General features: G+C 40.1%; 1 protein-coding gene across 1 annotated transcript in view; it reads right to left on the bottom strand.

The window, feature by feature from the left end:
• LOC146314839 (uncharacterized) overlaps nt 1-20,631 on the bottom strand; it is a 60,275-nt gene that overhangs the window by 9,254 nt on the left and 30,390 nt on the right. The window contains exons 10-15 of the mRNA XM_084737112.1: nt 20,015-20,208; nt 19,744-19,799; nt 15,223-18,619; nt 13,068-13,768; nt 4,781-5,000; nt 502-709 (exon numbers count right to left, since the gene is read on the bottom strand). Coding sequence (XP_084593238.1) covers nt 502-709; nt 4,781-5,000; nt 13,068-13,768; nt 15,223-18,619; nt 19,744-19,799; nt 20,015-20,208 — 4,776 coding nt within the window. The remainder of the gene's footprint in view (nt 1-501; nt 710-4,780; nt 5,001-13,067; nt 13,769-15,222; nt 18,620-19,743; nt 19,800-20,014; nt 20,209-20,631) is intronic.

Below are 20,631 nucleotides of genomic sequence, written 5' to 3'. Positions count from 1 at the left end.
CACACCTTTAGACTGACAGACTGTGAACTCACTGCAGTTTACTGTCATGAAATAGTGACTGAATAAATGTTTGTTTTGGTAGTTTACATTCTGTTTATCATCTGCGTAGCTGCATTTTGTGAAATTCAAACTTTAAGAAAAAAGCTGTTTAAAATCAGGGCATGACCCTTTCTAGAAAAGAATCACCAAACAATGACATTATGTCAAGCTGAGTCTAAAGTCTTCAAATTTGTGACTCAAATATGAGTGAATCCAAGTCATGTGACTCGAGTCCACACCTCTGACTGATGTAGCTTTAATGTGGATCTTGAATGAGGGGAGGCAAAACTTTTCTTACCTCCTGAGGTTGATACTCATCTTGGAACTGTCAGCTTTCCAAAACTATATTTATTTCTCTAATAAGCTCTGGTTTCAGGGGTTCCAGCCTGTTTTTGTGTGGCTGTCGGCTGTTTTCTGACACTTAATTAAAACATCTGACAGGTCCTGTATGTATTTATTTACCTGCACATGGCTCCCTGTCCAGGAACGATGTGACACTCTCCTCCTTGGCAGTAGTCGGGCTGGAGGGCACAGAGGCTCTGACAGGGCAGACCATCCACCGACAGGTAGCCCGGCTCACACAGACACTGAGCCTCCTTCGTCCAGCCGTTCACCACGCAGCGAGAAAACTCGTCGCAGGCCAGGAACTTGCAGGCGTCGGCCTGATCAGCTGCGAGGAGAGGAGGGAGAGAACGTAGTCGACATTAGTATTCATGAAGTGTGTGTCTGCGCCTCCCTCTAACCAGCCTCCTCTCTCCAGGAGGTGTTGAGGAGTGTTTGATTTTAATGAGATCCTCAGCTTCTGGTCTGCATTGAAATGTAAGATTTAGCCTCTGGCGTGGACGACTTCCGAGACTAAACGTCAGATACACTCCCGGGAAATCAGCATGTTTGGAGAGTTTCATGGATGAAATGTGCATGACATGTGGTCAGTATCTATCTGCGTATCTGTAAATTAGACATATATCCACATGTATGAGTGTGTCTGTGTGTGTAGGTGTGTGTGTGTGTGGAGTCTGCTGATGATGCACAGAAGTAGAAAGTAATAAGAGTCGGACCGATGGATCAGCTGGGCCGATCAGCTGATCAGATCTGATCACAGATGCATCAGTATGTGTACATGTTGGCCGGTACGGATCAATAAAACTTCAGTACAGGAACACCAGTCAAGACCAAACATTTTGTCAGCTGCTGTTTACAAGGTCAGACATGAACTTTCTGTATGAAGCCTGTGTCTATAATGCATTATTAATGTACATATGATGCTATCTACTTTATGAGGGATCATTAATATTCATGTTGCTTTCATAACAATAATTATAGCACTTCTTCTTCATCTTTCGGCTGCACCCGTCAGGTTTCGCTACAGCAGATCATCTGCAGGACAGACCAGGATGGTCATATTTTTGATTTAGTGTCTGATTTGGTCTTTTTCTCCTGGATGCCCCAGTGGCTGGGGGACAAACTGGGGTACAGTGTCTGACCCAAAAACACTTCGCTAAACCTGCTAAACCATCTGAGCCAAGAGCCACAGCCTCCTCACAACAATCATAACACATTATAAGCTTTTTATAAATCACTTATAAGGTTAGGTGTCATAATATTTCTTCACTACTGGTCAATGTCAGTGTTAAAAAAATGTTGTTCTGTTTATTAACATGTATTGTTTGACTTTCCAGCAAAGAATTTTGCAAGCTAGTTAGAAACTTAGCTTTGCACCACCATCTGCTATGCTGACCCTTCTACACTCTGCAAACACTGCTACCAGTGCAAAGAGCACCCACATTTCCCATGATGCTTTCAAGTGCTGAAATGCAAATGTTACTTGTTTTTAGTGTTTGTGACGTGTCTGTTCAGAACTGTTGTCATTTTTGTGCTGGATTACAGTGAAACATGAGTGAGGTGGCTGTTACATTTCTTGAGGGCAGCTGTATTTTGAGTTTGACTGCGAGTATCTCCTGCAGTGAACGCTGTGAGAGGACTAATGATGCTGAGAGCCTCCTTTGATCCCTTTCATGGAAAATCTTGTTTAGATAAATGCTGGTTCACTTGGTTGGCATAAAATTGAGGTATTGCATGAGGATTATCATTGTACACCAGCCTGATCAAACAGCTAACATTATATCTTATGTTACTGTGCAACAGTCTAACTGCTGAAGGGACAAAAGACATTTTAAACCTGTTGGTCTTATTTTCCTTTGCAGAAACTTTGCTTTGCGTCTGATGGCTTAGCTGGAATCCGTTGTGTCAAGGATGAGTCGGGTCACTGAGGATTCGCTCAGCCTTACTGAGAAAGAGGTCTTTACACAACTGAGCAGCTGACGTCTGATCGCACTCAGTGACCCAACTCGCCAGAAGACAGGATACTGTGTAGGACAGCTTTGTAAACAGCTGCGGGACATCACAGCAACATTTAAACTGAACAATTTCCATGAGAAGAAAATCTCTGTCGCAGTTTTTTTTAACATTCGCAGTAGCACACTGATCAAACTTCATTTGGTCATCAATCAATCAATCTATCTGCAGGGGCTTAAATAATCTAAAACCCTTAAAATATCAAAGATATATTTTTGACATGTGCTAAAAATTGATTGGATTAATGAATTTAACTTTACTTTTATGTTGCTTTTATGTTAAGTTGCATTTTTCAGTCTCTCTGGGAGAAATTTGTCTGGATCATAATGTAAATGTGAATACTTCTTCCACCACTAGAGATCTGCACTTACAAAAAGTTAAAGATACTGAATACTGAGTGGGGGTGACAGAGAGCAGCATGCTGTTCTTCTGTTCGCACGAACATGTTGATTCATAAGCTGAATAAAATGCAGAACTATCCCTTTAAAAAGGCATGAGAGGAGGCTGAGATTCATGGGTGTATGGTGTATTAAATACGAGACAGAACACAGTCTTGTATGCAAACCTAAATTCATTTTTTCTGTAAATATTTAAAGGGATAGTTCACCTAAAAATGTCATTATCAAAGTCATTATCCACTCACCCTCGTGCTGATTGAAGGTCAGGTTTAGTATTTTAGTCCACAAAACTCTGCTGGAGTTTCACAGGAAAACTGTTGCAGAACCTCCAAACAATGGAAGTGAATGGTTATCAGTTTTCAAATGGAAAAAAACAGCAGAATAAAAACATAAAATGCTCCTATGCTGCTTGTTTGGGAGATTCTGCGACTCTGTTTTCCTGTGAAACTCCAGCAGTGTTTTGTGGACAAACAAAATAAAGCTGACCTCCAGTCAGCATGAGGGCGAGGAGTGACTGAATGACTGAATTTTGATTTCTGGGTGAACTATCCCTTGTGCTTTTACTTTGTGGTATAACTTGTCATCCTGATTGTCTATACCATAATTTTACTATGTTGGTTTATTGTGTCTGTTCTGGTAGAGGGATCCTCCTCTGTTGCTCTTCCTGATGCTTCTTCCTTTTTCTTCCTGTTAAAAAAGTTTTTTGGGGGGAGTTCTTCCTGATATGAATCCGGGTTCTAAGCACAGACGACACTTTAAGCTGTACAGACTGTGAATCCCCTCGAGGCAAATTTGTCACTTGCGATACTGGACTACATAAATAAAAACCGACTTGACTCTCTGGAGGCACGATTGGCTCTGTGCATATTACAGTACTGAGCGTATTTAATCAGTATGACTGTACGACACGATTGTTCCAGCAAAAACTTGATCCTCAAGATTCTGCTGAAACACAATCAGCCGCTCTCGAGGCAAAAGATGTTGCAGCAGCACTTCTCCTCTCTGCTGCTCACTTCTCATTTTCATTACTATTATTGCAGCCCTACAGTGTTCTGTACGGTCCCTCTGTGTATTGGTGGATTTGACATATAGACCTAATTACTGAGTCTATTTGAATGTGTTTGTGATCTCTGCTCTCTGCCTGCAGAATATTACAATACAAGCATACAAGTATGAAGTACATACAGAGTAGAACAGGACTTATTATGGGATGGTGGTTCATGTTCTATAACATACATGAAAGGATATAATGAAACATCACTGTGCTGCAGCTGTAAAATGAATGAGGAGCTTAGAGGTCTGTTCCATGGTGTGAGGTTTATAACAATAAAACTGTATGTAAAAAGGATGATGAGAAATGTAACACACGTGTTACGAAAATAAACCTGAACAGAGAAAGGTGAGCTGAGACTTGATCTAACAAAGTGACCTTTAAAGTTCCTGTTACTTACTTTATGTTATTATTAGAGACGGCATGATTCCTCACCGTTTCTTCTACAGTACAAGTAAACAAGCTAGAAAAGTTACCAAAAATTATTCCACTGACACCATGCAGGTCGAGGTGTTGTGTCTAGTCCCAAGAAAAGCGCAGGTATAAATAATAAAATGAATCATGGCTGCTGCAGTGTCAGGGTCCTGGTATTGTGCACCCAATCAGAATAAAAAAAAGGCCTTGATTATCCTCCACAGCTGGAAGAGACTGGTCTGATCTGACCCCATAAAGAGGAATTTTCACTTGCACTTATAAAATCTGCTAGCGAGTCATAATTTTATGACCAAATGTATCAAACAAACTAAACTGATTAGTGGAAAAACTATCACCAGATTGATCACCAGATCAGATCTAAACGTGCGCTCCACCTGTGTTCATGTTTGGATCTATTTTTCAACTGACAAGATTGTGACAAAATCAATTAAGCGATATATTTGTCACCATGGAAACCTGTTAGAGACACATCCCCAAACATTTCTGCATTCCTGAGCTGTACCTGGCTCAACGTCCAGAGAGCGGGTGTCAATCTGGATGTGCAGGTTCTTGAAGGCGTCGGAGCAGAAGTCCTCCAGGACGCAGTGGACGGCCTCAGTGATGTTGTACGGCACCGACTTGGTGAACTTCATCTTGCTGTTGACGACCACACTGCCCTTCCTGAAGTTGAGGATCTCCAGTTTCTTGAAGCCCGTCAGGTTGGCCTGCAGATACGGCAGCAGCTGGAGACAGGAGAGGGAAAAAAATAAAATAAAAATAAATCACTTTGTGGTCCGTTTCTGTCATTTTGAAAACAATTTTGATCGTGAATGTCTCTGAGGCCGGGTGGGAGACTGAGTATCCCTCAGAGGAAAGAAGCTGTTACAACATTTGACAGTTAATTTGATATTAATGGCCAAGTGTTTGGCTTCATTTATCAAATCGCCTCATCTGTTATACATGAGAAGCTGCAGAACTCACTCACACAAGGAAGACATTAAGAAAAAATGTGAGTTTTATAAAAACTACAGATTCCCACCATCCTGAATCAATTTTTCAGACTTTACAAAGAACAAACACTGGCATAAAACAAAACTGCTACATGGACAAAAACAAGAAAAAGGGAGAAAACATGTAAATGCAGTTTACAGGTGATTATCATAAACTTCTGTCTAAACCGACTGAAGTCATAAATAATTCGACGCTTCCCCTGTCAGGTCGCTGCCAAACAGTCAATAAATCAAAATTCTTCATGTCATAAATTAACAGATACGATCTGATTCTGTCCTGCGTCTCACGTGAATGCCTGGAACGTCTTTTTGGTGATTTGGGTGAACTGTCTCTTTAAACCAAGGACACATATCTCCACCACGGCTGCACAATACATTATTTATAGCTTATTCATTAATAATGGAAAACCTTAAGAAATTCTATTTTCATACAATAAATCGGTGGCTTTTCTTGAAGAATTACAGTCACGGTCTCTTCTGAAAGGAAACTCTCTGGAGTTTAGTTGGACTGTCAAAGTGTGTCTCAGTCAACAGTTTCAGACCCAGTAACCCTTAAATAATGTCCACTCAAAGGAGCACATTTGGAACATGCCAAGTAGAGTTCATTGACAATATTAATTTTATGTAAGTGGACATAATTGCAATATTTTTTTGTTACCAGATCGTCCATATTTAGGCGTGAACTCCTTGTTTTTCTTTTCTTTTCTTTTCTTTTCTTTTCTTTTCTTTACTTTTCTTTACTTTTCATATTAGCCTACCATTTATACTGGTTTCCACTGGATGTTTGATCCATTCATTTAGTTTACTTTAATAAATTACATTTATTTGACATTTTTATCAACAGAACAACAACAACAACAGAACTTTTGGACTTTGTATTCCTCATTTCCTCTCGCTGGATTTGTTTGTTTTGGACTCTAAGTTTTGTACCTGCCGGCCTTGCAACTAAGCTCTTTGTATTTTCTGTTTGTATATTCTGTTGTTTTATTAAACACATTTTAATGTCTGTCTAATGTCTAACGTCTGCATTTGGTTCCTGCATTATTGTTTAGTGTTACACTTGGATAATTATTAATTCTACCTGTGGTTGGAAGTCACATGTCTACAGTGAGTGTTAATGCATACTATGTACAGAGGCACAAACAGGAAAAATATCTGTTTATTCTGATCAAATCAAAATGTTTCAGTTTTGTACCATCTGGGTAAAGCAGCTGTTGTCGGTGATACAGAGATTCTAAAATGTTCACACAGATATAATAATGAAAACTTCTAGTCAAGCAGCTGCATATTATGGGGTTAAATCTCAATAAATCCTATTTTATCTGGGATGGTAACTCTACTTTTCATAAAATTTCCTGGTAATTTTTGCATGAAAGCAGCAGCAGGAAATGTATTTTGTAGCTGCTGTTTGTGTTGTTGTTTTGTGTGTGTGTGTGTGTGTGTGTGTGTGTGTGGTGAAATGATAAATACTAAGTGGTACTGGCAGCGACTGCCACTGATGTGATTATGTTGTTTACTGGAGAGATGCAGTTTAGCAGCACACTGCTCCCTCCGATGACTAACGGTTGCTTCAGTTTGTTTCAGTCATCAGTTTCCTTCACTTATTTCTTCTGTCGTCAAGGTCGTTTTTTTTTTTAGAGTCAGTCACCTCAAAACAGACACCACATCAACTTCAAAAGTCTTCAAACATCCACTTTAACTGATCCATTTGGGGCGACGTTTATGCACAGCAGACAATTAAACTGAAAAAAACAGAAACACTCAACTATTTTGTTTCTCTAATTCCCATATGGCCGTACATAATTACCTCTATTGATGCAGTTAACACAACTGTTCAGCGGAATGAATAGTAAAATCTATTCAGAAAATGTGGGCCCCCTGGGATTTAGAGCACTTTTTTTTTTTTACAAGGCAATATATAGGCCTGAGCCAATATATTCTATTCATGTGATAATTACTGTGTTTCAGTGTTTGAATTGATTTTTACTGCTGTCAGCATTAAACAGCAGCACAACCAAGGACACAAAGAGAAAGAGCAGGTGGCTGAAAGGATGCTGGTTTGAGTACTCAAGTTAAAACAGGCAAATCGTTCAGCAGCGTTTTTCAAATTCAAGCACTTTTCAAGCATTTTCAAGGTGCATTTTCAAGCTTTTCCAGCAACTTCCAGCTGAGGTAAATGACAGTTAATTGTGTTTCATAACATTATACTGAAGGAAAGGAAAGGTTTCAAAAGGTGTCATCTGTTTGTAAGTAGACTCGACATCCGATATAAAAATGCTGAGCTGAAATTAAACAATCACTGGACAAATAACTTCAATTAGCATAAAATCTTTACTGCTGTACTGCCATTAATGATGGCTCACACCAGAATGTGAGTAATAGACCAACCTGAAATACTAAAATAATCCAGCAGGTTGTATCTAAAAATGTTGTGCATCCTGCTGGCAGCGATCCTCACAAAGATGAAACCAAAACACCCACAACATGGTCAGTGATGATGTTTCATATGATCCGTGAGAGATGATCACAGGACAACAAAGTGAGTACATGAAGCGAGAAGAGAGACCAGTGCATATCTAACCAATCAGCAGCTAACATTGGCTAACATCTTCAATTGTGGAAAAGAACTGTGATGTCATTTAAAGATGCCATAATTTACATACAGCACTACCATATTCTATCACCCTAAATTCTTCCTGAGATTTCAGTCCCTCCAGGAAGTTGTGATGTTGCGATCGCAACTTAAACTGCACATGCAAATTCAAACAATCTTAGTTAATTCTGTATGACTTTGCAATTTTGTCCAATCATCTCAACTTTTCGACAAATGTGACCAATCACTGCAGTGTTTTTTCCCCCACAGGTCACGGGTACTGAAAAGAACTTAAGGTTTTTCATTGTTTTTATTGTTGTTGAGGGGACTACACTGTTCAATCCTATTTTGTATAATGACAATAAAGCTGAACCTTGAGATGAATAATACCCAGACATATAGCGGAGTAGCATTTCTTCTTATTCTGGGACACGATATAATGGTGGGTGAGAAAATAACATTATTCATTCAAAGGCCACTTACTACAGAAGAAAACAAAACTTCATCCAGTGTTTGAGGTCTGTTTAACCCACAGTTATGTTCACAGTGACTCCTCTGGTGACGCAACAGTAAAGCATCAGTATTGTTTCCATGGTAACATACAATCTAAGCTATCGACGGGTGCTGTAAAAAAAAAAAAAAAAAAAAAAAAAACAGGCAGCAGGGCATAAGGATGGAAGCTGTGAGTCAGATGTTGTGTGCATTCATTTAGAGTTATGGGTTAACTGTTAAAACAATTAGCTGCACCCCTGCTGCTTTAAATATAAACTGCAGTCTGGCAGTTCTTTCTTCATAAAGTTACAGCGATCAGAAGAGCGATAACGATTTTAATCTGTAATCACCTCTCCAGGCAGTTTGTGGATACATAAACTGAAAGTGAAACTAAAATCAAAGTTTACAGCAGAGGGACATAACTGAAACACGTCACTACACTGAGTCAGCTCATCAAAGCTGAACTCTCTTAAACTCCAGCCAAGTCCCACAGATCTTTCCACCTGTTTTAAGTCCACATTTGTGGAACAATGTGCTGCTTTGTGAAGTCACAGCTAATTTAACTATAAAGAAAGGAATCTCTGTCTGCCCTTAGATCAATCTTTTCTAACTGATTTGCTGAATTTGGCCGGATGTTGGAGCTACAGCAACGACCTTTATGTTTTGATCTGAACTTTTGAACTGTAAGTGTCGGACACATTTTCTTTCCTCGACAATTTTGAATATTGTCTATATTGTTTTTTTGCTACTCCTCCTAAAAAAAAAATGGTGCAGAGCATATCTGGACCTACCCAGAAAAAAAAAAATTTTTATTGTTTTTTCCATTTTTTTATATTCCAGACACTTTTGCTAAAGCTGCTGACCCTCAAAGTTTGTTTAAATGCTGTGGGCGGGGCTTACAGTGGATACGCTGATAGGGATCATGGTTACAGTAACTTGTCTGATTCTGCCTTTGCATGCACATTGAAATCTTGAAAATCATTGTCTCCTCAAAGCTTACGAGAAACTGTCAGTAAATCAATAAAATGCTGCAGCAAAACTACAGTAAGCTTATTATTAAAGCTTAAAGTTTATTAAAACATGCTTCTGGGCTTTTCAGCGATAAATTCTTAAAGTTTTTATATGATAAACTGTGAAGAATGAGACACGGAAAACCAACGCGCAGACATCTTCTTGCTTCAAATACAAAGTATGGGGACACAAATTCACAGCTGTACTTAAAGTTTTAAAGCCTCGGCACATGTGAAACCAACAGCTCTTCATTCTCATTTGAAACTGCTGTATGTGGTGGTTGCATCTTTGCCTCTGTAGGCCATCTCTTCTTTTCCCCACTTGCAGCCTGCATGCAGGATACATGTGCAGGTCAATCAAGATTACATGGCCTCAAACATGTTCTGATTGATTTTTATTCAGTCTGATGTTTTTCTGTGTTATTATAATGTTTAAAATATGTGCTGAGACGCAGAAGAACACAAACTTCGAAATTTTTTTTGCTTTATTTATTGAGTTAAGGTATGCTGACCGTGTGTGATCTCTCTCAGCCTGTTTAGTATTCACCAGAGGGAGAACCACTGGGAGAACCACTGGGAGAACCACTGGGAGAACCACGGCCTTCTAATAGCAGCGACTGGGAATGTCCCACTGCGAATGGTTTACTGGTAAATTATTGCTATTTGAGAAGTTAGACTGGAAAATATATCCACTGCAGAGAAGAGGATTCACAGCAGCTGGCAGAAACATATGTCAGATAAGTTCTTGAACATAAGTCAAATAAATGGTTGTGAAATTAAACTTCTAATTTGATGCCTAATCATATACAATAAGGGCACTAAATTCAATCTAAATTTAACCCTATACTTAGCTCTTAGTCTAAGAAAGACCCTGTTTGGGTTTGTCTGTTCTGGTTCACAGCAGAAACATGGCTATCCAACATGGCGGACAACATGGAAAAGGACCCACACCCTCTGTAGATATAAAGGGCTCATTCTACGGTAACACAAAGACAACAATTCTTATTTTCAGGTGATGATACACTAGTGAAAACATACATATTCCATTTCTGTCATATTCTGCCAATGAATCCCCCTAAATCTGACACAATGGACCTTTAAAAGGAGAACTCTTCAAATGTAGTTCAGGGGGTGTTTTCTATTTAAAGAAAAGCTTCTTACTACACAGAGAAACCACAGCAGTCTGATCCAAATGATTCAAACCAGGCGAGTGCAGGCAGCCAAAAGGGCATCTAAATTAAACCGCTGCCTGGCTGCTAATTGAAGGGATTTACACACTTGTTTAGGGAGGAGTGCTAATCAGAGCTGCATTCAAATGAGAGAAACTCGGATTAATGAAAAAAAAAGAGTAAAAGCAGAGTGTGTGTGAGCATCCCACTGAGTATTTAGGCTGATAAAATGGTAGAGATAAATGTTGAGCTCCTTTCTGGAGACATTATTTGATATTTGATGTTATTTCTGTTTAAATACCTTTAAAGGTTTTTTACAAACAGCCCTGAAGGAAAACATGCTGCTGTTTTACATAATCCTTGACTAGAGGTGGAATGTTTTTTGGATATCACTGGTATGACCTGTACGCCTCACTTCTTTGACTATTTCTCTTGTGTTTCTTTTGTGTATTGGTTGTGTTCATGTGACATGTGAATAGTGCTGGAGTGATTCATCTATTACAAATTATATGCTGGTTTGCATAACGTGCACTGGTGCAATGAAGCTGTTCATTGTTTTTTCCTCTACTTTTGTACGTTTCTTTCCTTATTCTGAAAACTAATAAAGTGGTGAAATAAATAAAAGGGTGCATTCTTTACATATTTAAAATCCTCCCTTTACAGGTCAGACTTCAGATATACAAAATGTCCGGCCCCCTGGAACTCTGGCCCTTTTAAAAAAGTAACTGAATAGTCCTGATGTAAAGCATGTTCGTATTTCTCTCACAGAGAGTAAATGCATGAGAACTCAGAGCAGCATTGTCTCTTATTTATGACTATATTCCCATAGCACATTCTCCCTACCTCATTAATTAGGTCGAGTCATTGTTTGTAGTAAAATGAAAGCTGCATTCTGTTTACCTGAGCTTGAAATTATTCTCTTCACTTCGTCTATTCATAAAAAAAAACTCTGACTCTGCTTCTGGAAAACTCCTCCAACATGAAAACAAAACTACAAATGAACAAAGCAGCTGTTCATGTTCATTAATTCACAGGGTAAAGTCACACACCTTCATCGTCAGAGGCTTTAAAAAACTGAGGTTAGAAAACTCAGAATTCTTTTCACTTTAAGAGATAACTGTTTTTGATGTCTTGATACCTTTTTTTTTTTTTTTTAGCTTATTTTATGCTTTTAACTAAAGGTTATATTTACTGTTTTATTACTATGTTTTATGTTCTACTGTAAAGCACTTTAACTCGCATTTCTTTGTATGAAATGTGCTGTATGAATAAAGGTTGTTATTATTGTTATTCTAATTCTCATTATTATTATTAACATCATTATTGGTCCTTGACAGCTGAGCGACTCTATTGCCCGAGGAAAGAACTACCTGGAGTGGCTGAAAACTTCAGAAATAACAAGTGATTTTAATTGTGTGACAAAAGTGATTCATGTTTTTGGATGTTTTTAATCTCGTTCCTCCTAAAGGAAACTAGTAATTAATGGAATGTCCAAGGACTGCTTGCATCATGAAGAGTTACCTTTGAAGCAGTGCAACAATAAAATAAATCCTTGAAAACTTTGTTGTTTGATGTGCATTGCAGGGATCAAACTATCATAAACTGCTTGTTTTATTATTTAGTCAGAATCATGTGTGGGTGGCAAAGAGCTAAAGCAATGTGTCATTCCTAACCTGACAGACGCCTGTCAGCTGGGAACAGATTAAAGCAGGAACCAAATAGTGTGTTAAATGAATACCAATACAAGTAAAAGTATTCAAATGTAGCACGAAAGATTAAAATATAATGCATTACTTTCATGACATGTTCAGAGGCCTGCCACTGGCCCACGGACCAACTTTGAGAACCCCTGAGTTAAAGGATTACAGAGTCAGTGGAGACATGCGAAAGAAATGTCAAAGAAAATATCACTCAAGATCTGGATGAAGATTTCTTTCAACTATAGTTAAACTCATTCCTCGGAGTGTAACAATTCACTCATGCATCCGATGCATCAGGCTTTAATGTGTCAGATACAAGTGCATCGAATCAGACGGCCTGTATCAGTAAAAAGCTGAACGTGAATCAGAAAAAAATCACCACTCTCGTGGGATGCCTGCTGCCTCGCTAACACAAAATAAGCATTCCCTAATACGATGTTAACATTACTGTAACGTCCCCTTCCCTCTGTCTCTACTGGATTTAGTAAAACTAATAGGATTTCTTTTTGCCAATAACAGTACCAAATATATCATTAAAGGAATCAAAATGCAAAGATTCAGGATTAATCGGTTTGAGTAAGAAAAAGAAAAAAAAAAGTCAAAATTCATTGATCCTAGCTTCTGAAATGTGAATATTTTCAGGTTTCTTTACTTCTCTGTGAGAGTACACTTAATATCTTTGGATTGTGGACAAAACAAGACTGATTGACATTTTTCACCATTTTCTGACGAGGACCCAACAACTAATCGATTAATTGCAAAAATAACCAACAGATTAATCAACAATGAAAATAATCAGCCCTCATAGGTACTCCAGTTTTTGTTTTCCTACTCACCACATCTAAGAAGGTGGTCTCCAGCGATCTGTACTCAGAAGACGTCTTGTTAAAAAGGTCCTCAGAGAAGTCCATGTTGGTAACGCGCAGGCTGAAGAACACCACCAGCTCCCTGCCCTGGGTGGCCGTGGTCATGGTGGGTGTGGTCAGGTACCTCAGTGGAGGCGGGGCTGTGACGCTGACAGTGGTGTGTTCCTCACTCAAAGGTGGGAAGGCACTGCCTTCCTCCGGTGGCTCGTTTGCTTCTGTGGCTGCTACGTCCGTTTGATCCAGTTCCACTGCCAGGTCCCTCACAGCCTCGTCAATGACGTCTTCAGTAGCTGCCGGTGGGCTGGTTGGACTTTCACCTCCTTCCTGCACGGCCTCTTCCAAGTCTTCATCGATAATGATGACGGTTGGCTCACTTTGCTCTGACTCTGCCTCTGGCTCTGTGCTATCGTCCTCTGAAGATTCAGGAGCAGAGGAGATTACAGACGGCTCTGCTAGCTCAAAGAGTCCTGAGTCTACAGTCGGTCCGGGTGCGGACGCTTCAGACACAGCAACAGAGGATGCCGGAGGTGCAGGGAAGTAGTCTGAAGCTGGTGCTGCTGTAACACTGATGTCTCTTTCTGGGGATGAATCACTTTCTTGTGTTTCCTCCGGCACGTCTTCTGTGACTTCAGTGGCCTCTGATGTATCCTGCTGGTCTGGAGCTGACACGTCTTTGAAATGTGAGGCAAAAAGGGACAAATTAAGTCATGAACGATTTCCACAAATTACAAAAATGTGCCTGCTGAGTGAACTACACATAATACATTCAAACTGCTTTATGCTGAATTTTCAGTGTGAATCCCCATTTTTGCAGTGAGATAATATCATATTTCTTAGGACCTGACAGTATCTGTGCCCAGTTGTATAAACTACCTGAAGTTTCAAACTTATGTTTGTCCTTAAGCAAAATATATTTTCTAAGCAAAGGGGTTAATTTAGGAGTGTTGCATAATGCTCAAACTGGGGCTTTCAGTTACTGTCATCATACAGCGCATGGGAACTTCAGTTACTATGGTTATACTTCACTTGCATCATTCTTCGGTTATTAGAAATCTTTATGAGGTTGTGTCTCGAAGGAAACTTGAGATTTGCAAAACTCTCGAGATTTGTATTAGTACCTAATGTGCTGTGATTGGTTAGCTTTCGTTTCCTTAACGATATGTTTTTGTGATTGTCAGATAGCCTTTCTAACATTGTGAAAAGGGTCTGTTTTAACCACAAACCATGACGTTCTCCTAATTCTACCCAGGTAGTTTTTTGTGCCTAAACCTAACCACAGTGCAGCTGAAAACTGAAAATTAAAAACTACCACTACTGGGCTGAATCAAGTGTGCATGTGCAAGACTTTCGCAAATGTCAGGTTCCCTTCCAGACACAGCTGCATTACTGTCAGTTGTTTGTTCGCTTAGCTAACATACTTTGCTGTCCATTTTGGAGAAGCTAGGACAGGAGATGAGAATGTTATTCTCCTCGAAGAATAATCCAAAGTAAACCAGCAGCCATGACACAAGATGTGGCAAGATGTGACTGACAAAATGAAAGTGAGAAAACTGCTGTGAAACCAACTATAGATGAAGAAATGAAGAAATATGAATATATTACTGTAACAGCAAGAAAGAAGAGAACATCAACAGGCAGGAGTCAGCAAAAACTGGTGAGTTTAGGTAAAACGATATAGCTAACATTTATATATGAGACAGAGTTATGTTAATGTTTGGCTAGCTAGTTACAAAGTTGTGAGTGCTAACATCAAATCTTGTAAAAAGTTGCTAGAATAATTCATTGTGTCTTGGTGTCTCCTCCTCTTCATTCACCATAAATTCAGCCATTGTCTTATGTTACACAAATGATTTCACTTTTAAGGGATTGTTATGGGTCCCTTAAAATTTTCTGATGAAAATGGTCACTGACAGGATGCTGATAGCAACATCCTTAGGAAATCCTTGTGGTAATTTTATGTGACTCTTTTTTTTCCTAAGGCATGTTAGATAAAGTTTTAAAGGAAACTTTAGCCAAAGTGGTTTTATGCAAACAGGCACAGAAACCCTGCTCAATTAACATAATTCACAGCCTTTAATCACATATCATTTCATGCTCTGTACAGCAACTAATGCCTGTTCCTCACCTGCAGCATCAGAGGTCTCAACAGTATCACTCTCCACTTGTGTGTCTATGCTGTCAACATCCTCCTTGTAAATGTCGTCAACGATGGGATATTCATGGTCAGATTCACCTACATCTTCTTGAGGTTGGATGTCTATTGGTATGATGGGTAAGTTAGCCTCGTGTGGCCGGTGATAGTCTGGTCTGTCTGGCTGAAGGAACTCGTCTTCAACAACATGAACAGTATCCTCTCTAAAGTGACCCCTCCCATCCAAGGGGACAAGGATTTTAATTGATTCAGCTGGTGGCTCAGTAACATCTTCTTCAGGTTCTGGTTCTAAAATCTCAACTATCCCGTCTTCTGGATTTGATTCTGGAACATCAACTCCCTCCCCTCCTGGTTCTGGGACATCAACCACTACTTCCTCTTCTGATTCTGGCTCTGAAACTCCAGGTACCTCTTCTGCTAGTGGTATGACATGATCTATACCTTTCCCTGGCTCAGATGCTTCCTCTGGATTCTCAATGGCCTCCTCTTCTTCTTCCTCCTCTGAAATATCAGTTGCCTCTTTTCCAGTTTGTGGTGGAAGCTGTGGTTCCGAAATGTCCACAGGATCTTTCTCCATTACTGAAACCCCAACAACTTCTTCTTCGGGTTTTACATCCTCAGCTGCATCCTCCTTTGGTTGTGGTACATCTGGTACTTCCTCTGAGTCTTTCTCTGGTTCTGGAGCCATCTCTACAACCTCTACCACTTCTTCACTTGGTTCTGGAACCTTGTCTGTGTCCTCCTCTGATTCTGCATCCTCCTCTCCTGCTTCTGTCATTTCAGTTACATGCCCTTCCTCCAGTTCAGATGCTGGTTCCGATTTGTCAACCACACCTTTAACTGGCCCTGGAGCTTCACTAGCTTCATCTTCTTCTGCTTCCAAAATCTTCACCACTTCCTCCTCTACAATCTCATCTTCTGGTTCTGAAACCTCAGTAACCTCTTCTTCTTCTACAGGTTTCACAACATCAACTGCTTTCTCCTCAACTACCTCTGCTTCTGGTTCAGAAACTTCAGGTACCGTCTCCTCTGGAACTTCAGGTACTGTTTCCTCAGGAACGTCAGGTACTGCCACCTCTGATGCTTCAGGCACTGTTTTCTCTAAAACTTCAGGTACTGTTTCCTCAGGAACTTCAGGTTCTTCCTCCTCAGGAACTTCAAGTCCTGTTTCCTCAGAAATTTCAGGTGCCGTCTCCTCTGGAACTTCAGATACTGTTTCCTCAGGAAGTTCAGGTACCATCTCCTCTGGAACTTCAGGCACTGTCTCCACTGGAACTTCAGGTACTGTTTCCTCAGAAACTTCAAGTGCCATCTCCATTGAAACTTCAGATACTGTTTCCTCAGGAAGTTCAGGTACAGTCTCCTCTGGAACTGCCGGTACTGTTTCCTCTGGAACTACAGGTACTGTTTCCTCAAGAAGTTCAGGTACAGTCTCCTCTGAAACTTCAGGCACTGTCTCCTCTGGAACTTCAGGTACCGTTTCCTCTGGACCTTCAGGTACTGCTTCCTCGGGAACTTCAAGCACCGTCTCCTCTGGAGCTTTAGGTACAGTTTCCTCTGGAACTTTAGGTACGGTCTCCTCTGGAACTTCAGGTACTGTCTCCTCTGGAACGTCAGGTACTGTTTCCTTGGGAACTTCAGGTACTATTTCCTCAGGAACTTCAGGTACTGTCTCCTCTGGAACTTCAGGTACTGTTTCCTTGGGACCTTCAGGTACAATTTCCTCAGGAACGTCAGGCACTGTCTCCTCTGGAACTTTAGGTACCGTCTCCTCTCGAATTTCAGGTACTGTTTCCTTTGGAACTTCAGGTACTATTTCCTCAGGAACTTCAGGTACTATTTCCTCAGGAACTTCAGGTACTATTTCCTCAGGAACTTCAGGTACTGTCTCCTCTGGAACTTTTGGTAGCGTCTCCTCTGGAACTTCAGGTACTGTTTCTTGTGGAACTGCAGGTTCAACCACCTCTTCCACTTCTGAAACCCCTTCTACATCACCACCAAGTTCTGACTCTCCCTCTACTTCTGGTGCTTTATCTGAAACCTTGTCATCTTTCTCAGGTTCTGGACCTGGGTGAGACACCTCAGTTACATCTTCTTCTGGTTCCCCTTCTGTAACTTCAACAATTTCCTTTCCTGGCGGCAAAACTTCCACTCCATCTTCCTTCATTATCTCAACTGTGCTGTCATCTGCTTCTGTCTCTACTTCAGATTCTTTTGGCTCTGAAGCCTCAACTACTTCTGAAACTTCATCAAGTTCTGAAGCTGCCACCTCGTCTTGACTTTCTACCACCAACTCTTCCTCCGTCTCTGAAACTTCAGCTAGTTCTTCCTCTTCAGCAACCTCTTCATCTATCTCTGAAACTACAGCTCCCTCTGGCTCTGAAACTTCAGCTACTTCTTCCTCTTCAGCGACTTCTTCCTCTGTCTCTGAAACTACAGCTTCCTCTGGCTCTGAAACTTTAGCTGCTTCTTCCTTCGGCTCTGAAACTACAACTACTTCTTCCTGTTCAGCTATTTCTTCCTCTGGCTCTGTAATTATTTCTATTTCAGGTTCTGTAGCTTCTAAATCTTCTGGGGCAGAAACTTCAGTTTGGTCAGGTGTTGGCTGCAAAACCTCAAGCAGTTCTTCATCAGGTTCTACCTCTAACTCTCCCTCTGGTTCTAGCAATTCAACTTCAGTTTCTAAGTCTGAAACTGCACCTTGGTCATGAGTTTCAGCATTTTCCTCATCTGGAAGAGCATTAGCTTCTTCATCCTCTAGAAGGCTCACAATTGGCTCAGTGGGCGGCTGCCCTGTGATGCCTGAAAGTGTTGTGATTTTGAGTCCTAAATCAGACAGCTCCTCTCCAGCAGGAGCTGTAGTTAATAAAATCTGTGTGGTGGGAGTGACAGCATCAAAACTAGGATTCTCGCTGTCCTCATCAACAGGAGTCAGGTCTTCCACTGATATCAGATTTGGAGACAGACTGACAGATGGAGCATCTGTCTCCAGCTCTGGAATTGTAGGAGGGGTCGGGATGTAGTCTCTCACAAGTTCACCAGTTTCATCGTGATGAATGGTTTCAATCTCATGTGTAATGATCAGTAATTCTTCTTCCTCTCCTTCTTCACTTGATGGCTCGGGCTCAGGCTCATAAATTGCCTCAGACTCATCAGTAATGCCCTCTGAGGCCGGGGAATGATCACTGCTGTCTGCCATCCCACCAGTCACGACCATCACCCCATCATCTGGGACAGCCGTAGGATCCAGCAGGGTCACAAGGGCATTTTCCTTCTCCATGGGGGTGAGAGGAACCACCAGCCGAGGTTTGTCAACTTCTAGCTCATCAGGGAAAACTTCAAACTCATTGTGTGAATCAGGCTCACTGGACTGTGGAGAGATGGATATATAATGTGATCAATGTCATAAAATTCCTGCAAAGGTTATCATTAGTCAGTGGTATTGCTTTTAATGCTACACAAAGTATCCCAAAACCTTAAATCATATATATATATATTCAATTCCAAAAGCTTGTGTTATTGGGTTGCTATCAGTCAGACTTTATTTTTCAGGTCTATTTTTTTCCGTATAATTTCTTGAAAGGAACCAATTTTAACTACAAATTCTTAGTGAGGTTTGTGAAAAGAATTATGTAATTTGGTACTAATTATAGGGAAATTGAGACATTGTTTATTTGGTACACTTCCAGTTAATCAGGTCCAATTAAATGCTCACATAACCAGTAGTCTTTTTTTGAAGTGCACCGCAGGTCAGAAATATATTCATAAAGTTTCCAATAAGAAATTATTATTATTTGGGTTTAAAAAGATACCTGTCAGCTTTTTCAGTCATTAGTATTTTAGTTCTTCCAAGATGATTTCTATGACGAGCAAAACTATACAAAACCCTCTCCTTCATTGATTCTTCCATGAAACTTCCTGCGAAATGATGGGGCTTGTAAAGTAACACTTCACCTCTTGTGCATGAGGTGATATTTTTTTTATTCTAACACATAATTAAATCATTCCATGTAATGTGAAAGTGCTGCTTCATGCTGCCAATCACACTGAGAATCAACACTAAATCTGTAACTTTGCACTTCTTTTAGCACTGTTTGACTTCATACTTTTGCTTCTTTGTTCCCCTCCAAGTATTATTTTAGATCTTACTTTAGATCTTATCTGAACCACAGGTCTACAGAAAGAGCACAGGTTCTCAAACTTTCAATGACGGAATGTCAATTTAGGGAGCCAGCATACGATTGAGAGCCGCACATGAAAATCCATTAACTTGTCGTAAGACTTGTGACTGTTTCATGATGACATTTAACATTAAACACTAAAAATTCCAAATTCACCTGTTAACAGATAAATCGGTATAAGTAAGATTTAATCAATTTTTTTCTGAGAACTTTTCTTCTTAACCATACAGCCATCTCATTTCCAAAAATCACTGTATACCTAAATATCTTCCCTTTCTTGGTCTATTCTTGTTGCAATTATAAAACCTCTTACCTCATCCACTATTTCTACTGAAGAGGTTGATGTCAGTGCTGGTAGGATGATTGTTTCTGTCAAAAAGAAAGCAGCACAATGAATTTTTATACATTGGTTGGATCAAATACTATAAATCATTAACAGATCCCCCCAGCTTGCTGTCAAGGACAGTTGGGTTTGTATGAAATCCAAATATTCCACATCATTCTAGATAATTTAATTTACAGTATTTTACATTTTGTATTAATATCAAAGTTGAGGAAGACGAAAAGTTCTTAAGAGGTTGTACCTGGTTCAAAGTTAATTGAATCCAGATCGATTGGCAATGAGGCCTCCTCACGTAAAGCCTTGGTCACCATTTCCCTCAGTCCTGAGTTGGCTGAAGACTCTGGGGCACTGGTCGTCGTCTCTGAGTTCTCAGAGTTGATTTTAGGTGAGTTAATCTCAAAGACGAGAGAATAGTGCACTGAGATTCCTCCGGGCCTGAAAAGGAGATATTATCTCTCTGATTCGGGGTTGATGGCTCTAATTCTTCACAATAAATGTATTGATCGACTAATCTATACCAACCCTCTGCAGCTGCAGGCCTACTGCTGTGGTGATTTTGTGCTTTTGGCCAGTGAAAATCTCACCTATTGTTCCTTTAATTGTGTGATGTTCAATACAGAGAGTCTAATTTGTCAGTGTCACAAGTCCTGAAACTGTTAATAACTCTGGATTAAAGGGTTTCTGATGCTCAGCATGAGCTGCAGAGAGAAGACCTCAGTTTAACACACAGCAGGTGGCAAACAAAGGCAATCAGAAGTCGCGTGGTGCTGCAGTAAGACGAGGCACATTCAGATACCAGGCGTCAATATCTGTGGCTATATTTCAAAAACAGAAAGAAAAAAGACACTGCATCAAAGC

The sequence above is a fragment of the Lutjanus erythropterus genome, chromosome 15, assembly GCF_056507025.1.
Source record: "Lutjanus erythropterus isolate fLutEry1 chromosome 15, fLutEry1.hap2, whole genome shotgun sequence".
In the NCBI taxonomy this organism is placed as follows: domain Eukaryota; kingdom Metazoa; phylum Chordata; class Actinopteri; order Lutjaniformes; family Lutjanidae; genus Lutjanus; species Lutjanus erythropterus.
The sequence above is the reverse complement of the archived record's forward strand: the minus strand, read 5'-3'. Positions and strand labels throughout refer to the sequence as shown.